This window comes from Lepidochelys kempii, chromosome 24 (genome assembly GCF_965140265.1).
Source record: "Lepidochelys kempii isolate rLepKem1 chromosome 24, rLepKem1.hap2, whole genome shotgun sequence".
Taxonomy (NCBI): Eukaryota; Metazoa; Chordata; order Testudines; family Cheloniidae; genus Lepidochelys; species Lepidochelys kempii.
The window spans coordinates 6,903,039-6,919,266 of record NC_133279.1 but is presented as its reverse complement, the minus strand read 5'-3'; the positions used below and the strand labels follow the sequence as shown (position 1 = coordinate 6,919,266).

The 16,228-nt window shown below is 41.4% G+C and overlaps 1 protein-coding gene across 3 annotated transcripts in view; it reads right to left on the bottom strand.

Annotated features, from left to right (window-relative positions):
* Window positions 1–16,228, bottom strand: part of RPRD2 (regulation of nuclear pre-mRNA domain containing 2) — a 49,434-nt gene that overhangs the window by 28,240 nt on the left and 4,966 nt on the right. For all 3 annotated transcript variants that reach the window (XM_073323258.1, XM_073323257.1, XM_073323259.1), the window contains exon 2: window positions 3,012–3,141. In XM_073323258.1, coding sequence (XP_073179359.1) covers window positions 3,012–3,141 — 130 coding nt within the window. The remainder of the gene's footprint in view (window positions 1–3,011; window positions 3,142–16,228) is intronic.

Below are 16,228 nucleotides of genomic sequence, written 5' to 3'. Positions count from 1 at the left end.
AGGAAGAGCGCTTAAGAGCTTGCCAAGAGAGGCAGGGCTCTGGATAAATTGACTCTCACATAAGGCAGGGTCCCCCAATCCCAGATCCACGCACAGGGAGGCAAGGACCCCCCTCCCCAGATCCCAGCTTACCTTGGGGCAGGGAGATAGGCTCAGACCTCCCCAGGAAGCAGGACCTTCCTGAGATCCTTACTCACGCAAATGGGGGGGCCTACCCTCCCGAGGGCTGGGGGTCCCTGCTGCCCCATCCCCCACTTTTGTTTGAGGCACATCCCTCTCCAGCCCCCTGCCACAGAGAGATAGGGCTTTGAATCTCCCACCAAGATTCAAACCAGCCTGGGGGGCAGGGTAGCTTCAAACGGGATGGGGAAAATGTGGGGCTGACAGTCCCCTGACTTCTGCAGTGACACACCCCCATGTTGCCCCTCTCTCAGCCCCCCCACTCCCATTTATCCTCCTCCCCTTGCCACAGCTCCAAATGTCCCATCTTCATCCCCTAGTTCCCCCCCATCCTCTCCTTGCACACACAATCCCCACACCCCTTGCACTGCTCTAACCCCCTGGTAGTCTACAACAGACTACCTGGAAACCCTTTTTCTTCAACAGTCCCCTAACCTTGCTAAACATACTCATTTCACTCTTTTAGGCATGTGCTGACCTGGGGTATCTAACTTAACCCTGAATAACTGTTTCAATATTTCTAAGGGATAGTGGGAGCCATGCACAAGCTGATATAAATCCTGAGCAACTGAGATCAGTTTGGAGGAGATTAGAGCCATAGTGTGCACCAAAGGTGTGCATGCACACAAAAAAAAATGTTTGAACGAGATGATTTTGTAAAATGCTATTTTGGGGGGTGGGGGTGGTATCTTGGAAACCCCTTGCTTGAATTACCTCAAAATTACCACTAACACTAACAAACACACTCCTGAGGCAGAACAAATTTAAAGACAATTCAAGTCAGCATATGGCTTTTAGAACATTTAGGACAGTCCGTCTAAGTAGAAAGCTATTGCTCTGCTATAATATTAAAAAAGTGGATTAAAAAACACATTCCCCAAAGTGAATGCACCACAAATATATCCTCAAAAGCTTTGTCATGTTTTTTAAACCGTAGCATTTGAGTTTGTAACATAACTGAAAGGCACTTTGGAGAAAAGATAGTCTTGTGGTTATGGCACAGAGGTCAATTTCTATTCTTGCCTCTACAACAGACATCTGGTATGATCTTGGCATTCAAGTCACTTAAGCTCACTTTACTTCTTTCCACATGTGTAAAAATGAGGACAGCATTTCTTTGCTTCTTCACAGAGATAGAGTATCATTAAATAAAACACTAATGAAAAGATGCAGTTAAAAGCAAGATGGAAACTCTCCAATAAAAGTTAAAACAACTCCCTGCCGCCTCTCTCTTTCTCTCACACAGCATTCCACACTAAATGGTTGCTTTGTCTCGGAGCAGATAAGCAGCCGGCTGTCAGAAACGGAGCTTTCAAACGGCGTATCTGCATTCCTACAGCGAGTTCAAAACAATGAGAAGAGTGGCTATTTGACTTAAGGGGATTATGGGACGTTTCCGGAGGCTGATCAGAGTGCAGTAATGTAACACCTTGTCCACACTGGCGCCGTGGCACTCCAGCAGAGGGCGCAGCAAACGTTATTCCACTCGCTGAGGCAGAGTATCAGCAGCGCTGTAGCCGCGGAGTCAGAGCGCTCTACGTGCCTTGCCAGTGTGGACAGGGAGTGAGCTAGTGTTCCTGGGGCTCCTTTATTGCGCTGTAACTCACAAGCGTAGCCAAGCCTTTAGTCTTGAGGAAAGAAGACCGGAGGCAGGAGACTGGGGGAGACACACACCACATGATAATAATTGTCAAATATGTTAAGAGCTGTTATGAAGAGGATAGTGATCAATTGTTCCCCATGTCCACTGATGGTAAGACAAGCAGCAATGCACTTCATCTCCAGCAAGGAAGATTTAGAAAAAATCTTTCCAACTGTAAGGATAGTTAAATACTGGAATAGGGAGGTTATGGATAGAGCCCTGCACGGATACAAAATTTGTATCCGCATCCAATCTGCAAAAATGGTCCATGGATATAAAGTGGATAACCACAGACTTGCAGGGATCTAGTTTTGGAATTGCCCGCACTGAAGGTTTTTCAGAACAGATTAAGCAAACATCTGTCACTGATGGTCTAGGTATCCATGATCCTGTTTCAACATGAGGGGATAGACTAGATTGACCTCTTGAGGTCCCTTCCAGGCCTACATTTCTATGAAAGACTTTTAAACCCTTAAGAACACTAAGTACAGCAGCATATATAAGTTAAGATAAAAAATGTGAAAATTAGGTGAAGAGCAGGATGAAAGCACAGAAATCAAGGAGACAGAAGGCAAAATAAGAGAAAGTGTTGTAATTAATGACTTTAGCAAAACAAATCCTCTCAGTCTTCCTTCACAACATTTTTAGTTTTTTTTTTGAAAGCACGGTCTTTGAAACAGAGAAGGAAGCATAAAAAAGTAACCTTGACAGACAAATCAAAGCCCTCAAATTATACCTTATTTACATAGTGCATACAGAATATTAGGTGCTTTACAGATAATTTCTTCATGTTTCACTTCACCATGTTTCCAGTCAGACACTTCATATCATTAAAAAAAGTTTCATACAGTTTAAGAACTTCCATAAAGCCTAATATACACTCCCTTCTATTCCCATCCCACATCAAGATCCTCAATTGGCATAGCTGTGTTTATGTCCCCTCCAGCAGATGATTTTTTTAATCAATAAAAACAATGTTCTAATGCAAGAGATTCTGTTTTTTGCAAAATGTGAATGCACCGATGTGTGCATTAATAATCTTAAAAAATGGGACAATTTATTGAGTAAATAAGAAAACACCTTTGAAATATTTCTAACACTTCTATATAGCTTGATCTGTTAGGGCAATCACAAGTAAATTCACATTTTTCAGCTATTAATCCACAAACAAACAAAACATATCACTTACTTAACTAATGCAGCTGCTTCAGGAAGCACTTCTGCAAATGTATCCCGAAATACAATTGCGTTTTTTCTTTTACAGTTCTGTATGACATCATTGGCCAGGTAAAATAGATTCAATCGATGAGGAAAAGCAGCTAAAGACAAAATAAAAAAAATTCAGTTTTACTGCAAAGCAAAGAGTACCATTAGCATTTCTGATGAAGTGCTATAAATGTGTGATGATTTTTTTCAGCAGTATTTCTATTAATGGTACAACGGTAACAAGACAGGACTAGGAGTTAAAACAGGGGACTGGGAGTCAGGATACCCAAATTCTATGCATCGCTCTGACAAAGATTTGCTGTGTGATTTTGGGAATCACTTCACTGCCTCCATTTCCCTCATCTGAAAATTAGGTACAATACTAATTTAGCTCAGGTATGTTGTGAAACTTCATTTTGGGAACTGGTTCAAAATCCTTGCATGAAAGGTGCAACTAAGTGAAAGCATTCTCCCTACAAGTACAAAGTCTCTAGTCTAAAGTTGGCTATATACGGAACCTAAATAAACAGCGAAGGGTCACTGACTTCTTCTAACTTTTGTAATTTTTACTCAGATCATGGGACCATATGACCAAAAGACTACTGATATCAAAGGGTGGTAAAAGGTCAAAATAAATACTATATGGTGATCTTAGATGGAGAAAAGGCCAATTTGGCCCAGAAAATCTGCATAGTATGCAGCCTTTACAGTTTTTGAAGAAGCACTGTAGTTTGCAGTGTTTTTGGCTGCCCTGTTATGAAAAATATTTTACAGAAATTTCATTAAGTAATTAAGAAGCCTGCTATATCTAAAAAATAATCACTCATATAGGGTCTCTTTGGCTGGGCAGCTAGCCTATAGCCACACTGAGTGCAGTGACTGGAACAACAATATTACCAAAGAAAGTAACAAATAATTGACAGATTTTAACCTGAAGAGTAATTGGATTACACTGGCATGTGGGAAGCAGTTACTAAATAGGAGCATTGTCGATTTGGAAAGCTTGTTTATCTGAAAGTTTTGCACCCAAAATAGCTACAAACACCACCTACAATTAGTTAATAGTTAACAAAATTTAGTTTTTCCTCATTTTTCAATTTGCTCACTTTGTGCTTAAGAGTGCTTCGTGTATAATCAGTTTACTTGCTTTCCCTTGTATAGCAGGTTCTCCCTTGAAGAAAAGATCCTTATAACCAACAACAGAAAGCAGTGAAAAGTCATAAAAATATTAAAGGATTTTTTCAGTTATCAGTATATATTTGAAGAGGGCTTTAACAGATATGGGATTTTAAAATGGAATTTTTGAATTGATTCAAGCTGACACACTACAGTACCAATTATTAGTACAGAGAAGTATAACCTAATCTAATTTTGAGCTTTATACTGCAGCCCATCACCACAGAATGTGAGAACGTACCACATATTTAACGCCAGAGTTATTGCGTGAGATCCACATTTACCATCATCTACCGCCCTAACCCCACTCACTTTTTCAACCTCTTTCTTTCCCAGAGGCTTCCAGAATCTCCCCACCTTCCTTTCCCATTCACTCCCTTTGCAAAAGTCACACAACAAAGCACTTCTCTGGTTGTGGAGGGATGGATATGGCACCCTCTGGAAACTATTTATACTGCACCTTCATTCAACTCAGGGTAGTTACAATGAAGTGAGCTGTAGCTCAAGAAAGCTTATGCTCAAATAAATTTGTTAGTCTCTAAGGTGCCACAAGTACAGTACTCCTTTTCTTTTTGTGGATACAGACTAACACAGCTGCTACTCTGAAACCTAGCAAAGACAAGCTCAGCCTTATCAAAGAAGTAAAGTGTACTGCTTCCCTGCTCCTCCTCACAAAGAGCAAGCTGATAAGACCCAAGCAGGCCAGTCCTCTGCTGCTTTCCTTCTGTGTGCCTAGTCCATTTACTACCTCCTCACTTTCCTCCCTCTTCCCCAAAGAATATATACGCATTGCTGCTTGTGCACGAAGCACTTTCCCAGCAACAGAACTGCAGTGATACACAGGCCTCGATCCTGCTGCTCCTCTTGGGCCATGGGAAGAGCATGGTGTTGAGACAGAACAGGTGTAAATCTTCTGCTACTTATGAAAAGTTGATGAAAGGCAAAATGACTGTGCCTTTACTGTATCTATATAAAGCTCTTTCCCTACAGTCCGGCCAAGCAATACAGTTCCAACTAGGTCTGCCCTAATTTCACTATGCTCCTACCAGCACCACTGAGGGAAGGACCGTTCATCAGAGCAGTAGCACAGGTGCTACCCTCTCCTGCAGGAAAAACAAACATTTTCCAGAGGGAAGTGGCATATACCCCATTAAAAGCCACTGAACCACCACGACAGCAGTCTCAAGAAACCTTTCCTCACATTGTTGATGCTTTTCCAACAAGGTATCATATATAACGGCACTCTGTTAACATGCAAACAGAATGTTGTGTTTTTTTAAATTCCACAGTTGTAAACTTCTTTCAGACTATTGTTCTGAGCATGATTTTTCATATAACCATAACTCCACTAAACCCATTTTAGCAAAATTACTGCTATTGCAAATGTGAACTAAATTCAGGAGGCACATCAAAAGAGCTGCATAATGACACTTCTACAATGCATTTCTTTAGCAGAGGCAGAACGGTTCATATAGTGTTCAGTTAAAACATTTCTATCATCATAACGGGGAAAGGTATGAGAAGGAAAAAGGTTGCCCATAATTTTGTAACTTCAGTTATAAAGCATATGCAAAGAGGCCTATCCTGTATTGTGCTTTAACCAAAGAAGAGCCCTAGATTTCTCACATCAACACTTAGATATTATGGTTATTAGCAATACAGAAAATACTAAGATAAATCTCCTGATACATGAAATGTCTCTTCTGCCCCGCACTCCCCTGGCTGTTGTGTTGTTCCCTGCTGTGTCACTCTTTTTGGGCTATGCAAGAAGTGCTAGATGCAGCTTATTTTATTTTGCTGCACTGCAACTGGCCTGAACAAGTCATGACCCAGTAGCTAAATATTTTAACTTTCAAAAGTAAGAGTGTTAGGAGAAATATATAGATTTTCATTTGATGGCATTGTTCGAGGAGATATAACTCACTGTTTACTGCATTGCTCTCATTCCATACCATGTAAACAGTCAAATAATAACAAAAGAAGTTTATGGGAAGCAGCTCAGGACACCTCCTGCTTGAACAGATGACCAAAGAGTCTCCCTTGGAGCCATGTCATCTATTTTCTGATTTTGCTAGCTGTAACAGCAGAACCTCAGAATTACAAATACCTCAGCAATGGAGGCTGTTCGTCACTCTGAAATGTTCGTAATTCTGAACATTGTTGTTTTCAAAAGTTTACAACTGAACATTGACTTAATACAGCTTTGAAACTTTACTATGCAGAAGAAAAATACTGTTTCCCTTTATTTTTAGTAGACTATGTTTAACACAGTATTGTACTGTATTTGCTTTTTTGTGTGTCTCTGCTGCTGCCTGATTGCGTATTTCCGGTTCCAAATGAGGTGTGTGGTTGACTGATCAGTTCGTAACTCGGATGTTCATAACTCGGAGGTTCTACTGTACCTCTAATCTACCTATGGTGAATTCAGAGGTATTCACTTACAGTGTCTCTTTAACATGTTGGACAACATGATCTAGACCAGGCAACAGGCCTCTATGGATATGACTACTCTGTAATAGAAATACTTGCCACTTGCCCATGTCAGCTGGCTTGGGCTCCAGGACTATAAAATTGTTGTGTAGATGCTCAGGCTGGAGCCTGAGCTCTTGTACGCCATGAGGGGGAAGGATCCCTGAGACTGAACATCTCCACCTCAATTTTACAACCCCGCAGCCCAAGTCAGCTGACATGAGTCAGCTGTGGCTGTTAAACTGCAGTGTAGATATACCCTATAGAGCCTAGGGCCTTGTCTACATGGGGAAGTTTTATCAGTCAACACTATACTGGCATAACCACCCCTCCCCCCCCCCCCCCACACACAAGGACACGTTTATTCAGGCAAAAGTCTGGCCTTTTTCATTTTAGATTACACTCCTTCCCAAACAAGCACCTAAATGAAAATGGCACTCTTGTACTAGAAAAAATTATGCATCCGATGAAGTGAGCTGTAGCTCACGAAAGCTTATGCTCAAATAAATTTGTTACTCTAAGGTGCCACAAGTACTCCTTTTCTTTTTAGAGAGAATATGTTGCAGCCAGTTGAGAAATGCAATCACGCACATGTTACAAATTTAAACATGCAGTGGCCAAGTTTCTTATATATTTGCTGCCTCTCATTTATTGAAACACCACTGGCCACACCCTATATTTCTCCCAAGGAATGAAGTTAAGGATGCTTAATGCAAACACTTGTGGGATGTCACTGAACCTCTGGAAAAGAGATGTAGTCAAATGAAACAATTACCTCTCTGCTTGCCTGCATGGAAATATCTAGAGAGGGGATCTACCTATTGCTATCAAGGGATATGCTGTGTTTGGTGACAAGATGATGGCGTCAGTGAAGGGAAAATATAGTGAGAAGTCTTATGATTTGTCAAAATGAGCTCCTCCCCCGGTTAAAGACAGTTTGTACAAAGTCAGAAAAAAACTCAATTAATTTCACAAGTCTGTGTCTGATGACTGGCAAGCTGCAGCACATGGCAACATCACAGTTGCTCTACTAGAATCAGAGTGTAAGGTGAGAAGGGACCACCAGATCATCCAGACTTCCTGAATATCACTTGCCACTGACCACCACCCGACCACCCCCACATACCAAGCCAAGACCTAGAATTAGACCAAAACAGAACTGCCCTTAGGAGACTAAGCTATTGTGTGCCACAGGCTGAGAGCAAAAGGGACTGAGGTGAACCAATGCCCGAGGACCCTGCAATGGCAGGAGTTGATTAATAGAGATATAGACAGATGATCTTGAAGAATGATGTGTGCCCCATGATGCACAGGACAAGGAAAAAACCCAAGGTCACTGCCAATCTGAGTTGAGGGAAAATTCCTTTCCAACCTTGGTTTAGAAGAGTAAGTTATAGGTGCGCAAAGTGTTAGCTATAATCTCTAACATCCTATTATGGCATGGGCCCTGACTAACTAGCAGACTATGTCTCTTCCTATGAGCCCCAGTATGATAAACTGGGGTATGCTGGTGTTAAATTATGAACTCAATCATGTGTTGTAACCACCGTTTTTTTTCCAGGGGCGACACTGTATTGCAACCTCCACTTTGGATTAGTGCATCCATTTTGTAGTAGGGGTTTGATATTTAGTTGAATTACTACGTGAGAGAAGCACAGAGCAAACTAGGGTCAACAGCTCTCATCCGTCCACTACTAGCCTGTTCACAAAAACAGTCAAGTCTCTACACAGAAGTCTAGTCTGGGGAAGGGGCTGGAGTTCTTGAGCCTGGGCACATTCCCTAGAGGAGTCAGAAACTATATTTAAGGGCTAATGGTCTGTGAGGACAGACCATCCATGACCTCATGCCAGACGGCCAGGGAAAGGAGAGGGAAGTCAGGAAGGTCTCCCTAGCCCAGCAGTTCTCAAACTGTGGGTCACGACCCCATAGTGGATCGTGACCCCATTTTAATGGAGTTGCCAGGGCTGGTGTTAGACTTGCTGGGGCCGAAACCTGAACCCCACTAGCCGGGGCTGAAGCCCAAGGGCTTCGGCTTCAGCCCCAGGCGGTGGGTCTCAGGCTTTGGCTTCAGCCTCGGGCAGTGGCCTGAAGCTCTGGGGCTTCAGTTTGATTCAGGCAGGCTCAGGCTCCGCCCCCTCTCCTGGAGTCGTGTAGTAATTTTTGTTGTCAGGAGGAGGTCACAGTGCAATGAAGTCTGAGAACCCCTGAGCTTATGGACACTGAACCCAGAACTCGCAGGAGGGTGAGATGAGACACAAGAGGCCACATTCAGGACTGTGATATTTTCCAAAGATCTGCACCTCTCCAGTGCTGTTTAACACTAAAGTACCTGTGACTAAAAAATTCCTTTGCTAAGCCTGTATTCCTTGCTTGCCTGCCACACGGTTGCTGAAGGGATTAATTTAGAAGATCAGAGCACCCACAGTAACAGGAAACTCTAAAGGATCATATACAAGTAACTGGGGGACCAAGAGGGATGGGGGTCTAAGGAGGCCAGATTGTAGAGTCCCACTGCACAAGAAGGGTGTCAGACATGGGGACTGCACCTGGAAGTGTGCCTGAGAGACCCAGAGCTAGGAACAGTGACCAGTTATCACCCAGAGCCAGAAGGCTTAAAAGCTCATGGTATCCAGCAACTGAGTCGAATCAGAACAGACTGATGTCCATCCACAGAGGAGGAACTGGGTCAGGCTGTGACACACCAACGGCTGAGGAGCTTACGTGACTAGATTTGAATTTTGGAGGACCAAAGGCAGGTGTTTTCCTGAGAGAGGATGGTCTTGGACTCTGGAATTTTTGCCTCTTACCAGTCTACCAAAACTCAAAGCCAGGACTTCTCCTTGAGGAGAGGGAAGGGGTAGTTTTTTCTTTATCATCAGTTCTGGTAGTGACCTATTCCTATTATATTAGCTGTTGTAGGCAGTAGTTGAACCTATGCTTTTAATCCACTCTGTGAATGTGCCCATGCCATACAATGGGCACACTTACAAATCCCAACATAACCACTAATTCTTACAGTGGTCAAGTCTACAATTTCATCTCTATACCTTTTGTCTTCAGAAGCAAAAATTAAAAATAAAGTTATGACAACATGTTTTCAGCACTTAGCCATAAATTATCAAATGAAAAAAAGCTATGGGACGAGTTAGTCAAAGCTAGTTTAACGCTGTTGGCACTACCTGTGGTGAACTTATTTTAAAGGGGTGTGTGTGTGTGAGATCACTAGTCGCAAAGAATTTGCATCAAGTGCGGGAATGTGTGCAATGATTACTTATTAATGTGTTTTCTGAAGCATTAAGTCACGTCTGCTTCAAGACACTGACTATACATAGTCATTTAGGAAGACATCCACTGGAGAGCTAACTTCAAGACCTGAACATTTTACTAGACTCTAACAGGCCAGTGCCCAGTAGATAAAAAAAATTACACCTCCCAACTCAAGCTGTGTCCAAGAAGTCCCAAAGTAGTGATCTAAGCTGCTATTGCCCACTCAGCTCTAGTCTTTTGTATTAGCTTTGGCTAGCAGATGACAGGGGGAGTGCTATGTTCAGTACACAATCAGGAGAAAGTCTCTTCTTCCCATTCCTGTCATTTTTGGCTGTTGAGGATGAGGGAGAGAAAAGACAAGGGTGAATGTGTGTGTTGGGGGACAAGATGCGTGCGCACAAATGCAGCTTCTTTGCCCTCTCTTTCTCTATCCTGTTCTACATAGTTTTTCTGATGCTTTTCCTCTCCATTTGTGAGCTGTGTCAGTGAAGTGAAATGGATTATAATCTTGTAAATTTCCCTATGCTGCTCCTCTTACAGAAGCCACAGACACTGGCCTTTTGCTTCTGATGCTTCTGCAATCTCTTAGGAGAGGGAAAAGGCTCTTTATTCTTCATTCCCAGCCCCTCCCAAATAGCAGTAGAGGTTCATATAAGACTCTCTTCTACTGCAACACATTGCAAATCCCCAAGTATAAGACCAGAAGCAGCCTTTCTAATGGGATGGTGAGGTTAGATAAATTTATCTTCCTCCTTCTCCAAGAGCAACCCAGCAGCAAAAGAATACAGCCCACCGTCTCTACTACTCCTGCCCACAGGAGGGTCCCAGCAGGAGTAGCAAAGTGAAATTTACAAGGCTCACTTTACAGTTCCCAGAGGGAAGTCTTTTCACTCATTACTGAATAGCAGAAAAGTATGTTTTTCAAGTATTTATGGACAATTATTGTTGCTATTATTTAACGCAGAGATTTCTTGCCATTTTCATTATGCTGTGTTAACTGTGGTTAACAGTTATGAAACAGGACACTCAAGTAGTTTAGGCCCCAAATTTATGTTTAATAGAAAACCCAATATGAAAAAAGTTAAGATTTGTTATTTAATAATAAAAACAATTCTTAGCTCTTTAGTGCTTTTCATCCATATATCTTAACATGTTTTTACAACGATCAGTATCTTTCTCTTCATTTTACAGGTGAGGAAACTGAGGCAGAGAGGAAATGACTTGCACAAGGTCATTCAACAGGCCAGTGGCAGATCTGGGAATAGTGTTCCATCCACCAGGCCACTGCCTCCCACAAAAGATATTCTGAATTTAAACCTTCCTCTACAGTGCCGTAAAAAACAGCAGAATTGGGCTTAAAACATGACTGATATCTAAGATGAGTCAATTACAAAAAAAATTTAAAACAAGCAGCCAAAATTGTGAAGAGCAGGTCAAACTTTAAAATTCAGTTGTATTAATCTACTAGACAACTATTCTGCCAAATTAAGAGGGTTTACCATAATGCTATTAAAAATTCTGTACAACTTTGTTAAATCCATCCATTGTCACTGGAAGCATTTTTGTCACAGTTGTATTGTCTACATAGACTGCCAGAAATCTTCCATACAATATCAAAAAGTCAGACCTCAAGAAAATTATAATAATTTAAGGATTTATTTTAAATAATTTGTTTTGGTATTGTCAGGGCCCCTGTTATAAATATAAAGGGAAGGGTAAACACCTTTAAAATCCCTCCTGGCCAGAGGAAAAACCCTTTCACCTGTAAAGGGTTAAGAAGCTAGGATAACCTCGCTGGTACCTGACCACAGTGACCAATGAGGAGACAAGATACTTTCAAAGCTGGAGGGGGGGAGAAACAAAGGGTCTGGGTCTGGCTGTGTGATGCTTTTACAGGGGACAGAACAGGAATGGAGTCTTAGAACTTAGTAAGTAATCTAGCTAGGTATCCGTTAGATTCTGTCTGTTTAAATGGCTGAGAAAATAAGCTGTGCTGTATGGAATGGATATTCCTGTTTTTGTGTCTTTTTGTTACTTACGGTTTTGCCTAGAGGGATTCTCTATGTTTTGAATCTAATTACCCGGTAAGGTTTTTACCATCCTGATTTTACAGAGGTGATTCTTTTTTAATTTTTCTTCTATTAAAATTCTTCTTTTAAGAAACTGAATGCTTTTTTCATCGTTCTTAAGATCCAAGGGTTTGGGTCTGTGGTCAACGATGCAAATTGGTGAGGATTTTTATCGAACCTTCCCCAGAAAAAAGGGGTAAGATTTGGGAGGATTTTGGGGGGAAAGACATTTCCAAACGAACTCTTTCCTAATAATAAAAATACTGGTGTTAGACGTTTGGTGGTGGCAGCGAAAGTCCAAGGGCAAAGGCTAAAATAGTTTGTATCTTAGGGAAGTTTTAACCTAAACTGGTAAAAGTAAGCTTAGGAGGTTTTCATGCAGGTCCCCACATCTGTACCCTAGCGTTCAGAGTGGGGAAGGAACCTTGACAGCCCCTTTAAATCAAGTTTTAGGCTTCTTTAAATCAACCATCCTATAGATTTCTTCAAGTGGCAAATAAAGTCAGTTAGTTCTAACAGCTAAATTCAATTAATTATGCCACAATCCAGCACTTGAAACCTCACAGCAGTTTTCATGATGTTGAACTTTAACACATGCACCAAGGCAGAAATAAGATTTATTTTTTTCAGTTAGGGTCAATTGGTTCTTCTAACCCTTCCAAATTACAAACTACAAAAAAAGTATGTTCAAATAAATCAGAGTTGATAAGGCTATATCTTTAGTTATACACAAGTCTTAATATGCAGCGTTTTAGTGATTAAAAACTACATCAAAATAAGAACACATGCTGCACACTGGTTTTATGAAACAGTCATATGCAAAAAGAGAAGCAAATTTCAATCATACCATTGTGTTATGCAACTGGTAAGCGGGGAATACATACAGTTAACATACTGGGAGGTACCTGAATAAATTCTTATTATACATCAATGAATGAAGAGACCTTTTATTCAATCATGATGTCTCAAAAAATTGTAAAGGAGACATCAGTGCTTCTCATGAAACAGTAAACTGTATTATTGATCTCACACTGCCTATGGCCAAATGTTTTTCAAATTCTTCTTCAATTGCACCTCCTGTACTTTTTTTTTTTTAAAGTGATGTTATATTGCTTGATGGACTAACATGTCTCAAGTTAATAAATGCATGGTTTACTGACCTGAAAAGCAGTTATATTTAAGTTGTGACTAAATACTAAGCACATTGAATAAATTAGATACTCCTGTCAGAAAGTCTTTTATAATATAAAGAAAAGGAGTACTTGTGGCACCTTAGAGACTAACCAATTTATTTGAGCATAAGCTTTCGTGAGCTACAGCTCACTTCATCGGATGCATGAAGTGAGCTGTAGCTCACGAAAGCTTATGCTCAAATAAATTGGTTAGTCTCTAAGGTGCCACAAGTACTCCTTTTCTTTTTGCGAATACAAACTAACACGGCTGCTACTCTGAAACCTTTTATAACATAGATTCACAGTAGTAAGTTTTGGAGAAAAAGTGATTCACAGCATTAAATACCTTATACTTCTATAAAGCAAATATTGTCTGTTTTATTGAAACTTTCGGTTTTCACATAAGCAAGCAGTCATTGTCCTTATGATTTTATTACTAGAACAGAAAACTGGTGAAGAGGTGATTCAATCATGTGCTGACAGATATCTAAATGTCAGCGCTAATTTTGTATTAAAAGAGGAATGGTTCCATTCAAATAGCATCACATCTTTTGTATAAGAATTAGATAGTACCTTATCTGTTAAGAGACTTAAAGTAGAGAAATGTAGAGGGAAAAAAAATCTGCCAGGATTTTATAACACATACATACTATATGATATAAACAGAGGAAGAAAACTTTGGAATTAAAGAAAATAATTCAAATATCAAAACAAAAATCAATAAATGTTCTGTTTCAAGCAGTATCCAGAGAATGGTAGAAACAATTAGATGAGAACCTAGCCAAGGGTGTAAGACTGATTATATGATGGTGGGTGTAAGTGGGGAGATTTCTTCCTGACCACAGTTTCCAACCTGAAGCATGAAAATCAATGATCTTTTTAAAAGTGCTGCTAATGTCACTACAGATGATATTCTAATTCATAGAAAAATTTCTAATTCTCTTATTCATATATTTAATGAATTTGTAAACCATAAAAAATACTGTATAAGGCAAGTATCATTTCAGAAATACCACCTATAACACTGATCAATTTAATTTTTGTACAATGCTTCCTTTAACAGTGTCACCCTACTAAGAGATGTAAACACCAGTTCAATATAAATACAAGCAGTAGAGGCCTGCAGTGGGACTGGGATTTGCTGTCTTAATTGCAGGATAACTATTCAACAAAAAAATGCAGGAGCGAATGGGAATTGTGAGGTGGGATTAAAAAATTGTCCCAGACAGGGCTCTAACAAGAAGAACCCCATTTATTCAATCTAACTGGGACTCAGGCCAGCAGCCAGCTCCCCTCCCTCCCCCGCCCCACTCCCACCTGCCAGTGGCCCCTGCCGATTAACTCCTCCCCTTCCCTCCCAGCGCCTCCTGAACACTACAGAACAGCTGTTTTGCAGCATGCAGGAGGTACTAGGGGGGAGGGCGCAGAGGGGGACAGGGTGCACTCAGGGTAGGAAGCGGAAAGAGGTGGGGCGGGGGTGGACCAGGGAGGGGAAGAGGCGGGGAGGGAGTGGGGCCTTGGTGGAAGGGGTAGAGTGGAGGTGGGGCCTGGGACTGAGCAGAGGTTGAGCACCCCCCTGGGAAAATTAGAAGCCGCATCTGTGACTCAGGCCAGATCGGATAACCAAAAATTCGGATAACCCAGAGAATGGGAAAGTGCGAGGCTGCAATGCCATCTAGAGGGCACAGGAGAGATCACCCTCTTTCGGACCTGTGTGCGCTGGTTGTTTGGTTAATAAGGAGAACTAGTTAAAGGAGGGTCGGACAACTGGATTCTACTGTACCTTCATTTTAATCTTATAAAAACTCTATTAAGAATTCTGAGATAAATCCACACTGTTATCTTATTAATTCTACCTTTTGCAAGAGGCTCTCCGAAAATAATAGCTATTAGATATTTTTACAGGCTTTTAGAGTAAAAATACATTTAAGAGCTGCAGAAAATAAAAGCAAATCAAATTTTCTTAATTACTACCAGCTATTATTTGTATTATCATGGACCATTCCTATTCATGGACCAGAACTCCTTTGTGCTAGGTGTTGTAAAAATGGAACAAAAAGACAGTCCATGCCCCAAACTGCTCACAACCTAAGGGCAGGTCTACACTACGGGGTTAAGTCGACCTAAGTTATGCAATTCCAGCTATGTGAATAACATAGCTGAAGTCGACGTAGCTTAGGTCAACTTACTGTGGTGTCCACACCGCACTGGGTCGACAGGAGAGTTTCTTTAATCTTCTCATTCTGGTGGAGTATCGGAGTTGATGGGAGCGTGCTCTGTGGTCGATTTAGCGGGTCTAGTGAAGACCCGCTAAATCGACCCCCAGTGGATCGATCACCGCATCAATCCTTGGTAAGTGTAGACATACCCTAAGTATGAGGCAACAAACAATAGGTGGATGCAGAGACAGGTAAGAGAGTACGAGGAAACAATGAGACATAAATTGGCTCAGCATGATATGCAGTGGACTCAGTACAACAGCCAGCTAACTATTGTCAAGTTTTTGTAGGGATGATAGAAAAGGAGAGTTTTTAAAGTGGAATCTGAAGGAGAATAATTAGTTTTGTGGTGTTTATGGGGAGTTCCTCTCAAGCATGAGGGGCAGCATGGAAGAAAGCATGAAGGTATCTGAAAATGTATCAAGTGGGTGATGGAAGCTGCATCATTAGGGCCTTAGAAATTCATGGACCATTTTGGTCAATTTCGTGGTCATAAGATTTAAAAAATAATACATTTCAGATACTTAAATCTGAAGTTTAACGGTATTGTAACCGTTGGGGACCTGACCCAAAATGGGGTAAGTGCAAGGGGGTGTGTGTCACAAAGCTATTGTGGGGGTGGTAGTGATACCACCACCCTTACATCTGTGCTGCTGCTTTCAGAGCTCGGCAGCTGGTGGGCAGCTGCTGGCTGGGTGCCCAGCTCTGAAGGCAGTACCACCGCCAACAGCAGCACAGAAGTAAGGGTGGCAGTAACGTAAGAATGGCCACACTGGGTCAGATCAAAGGTCCATTTAGCCTAGTATCCTGACAGTGACCAGTGCCAG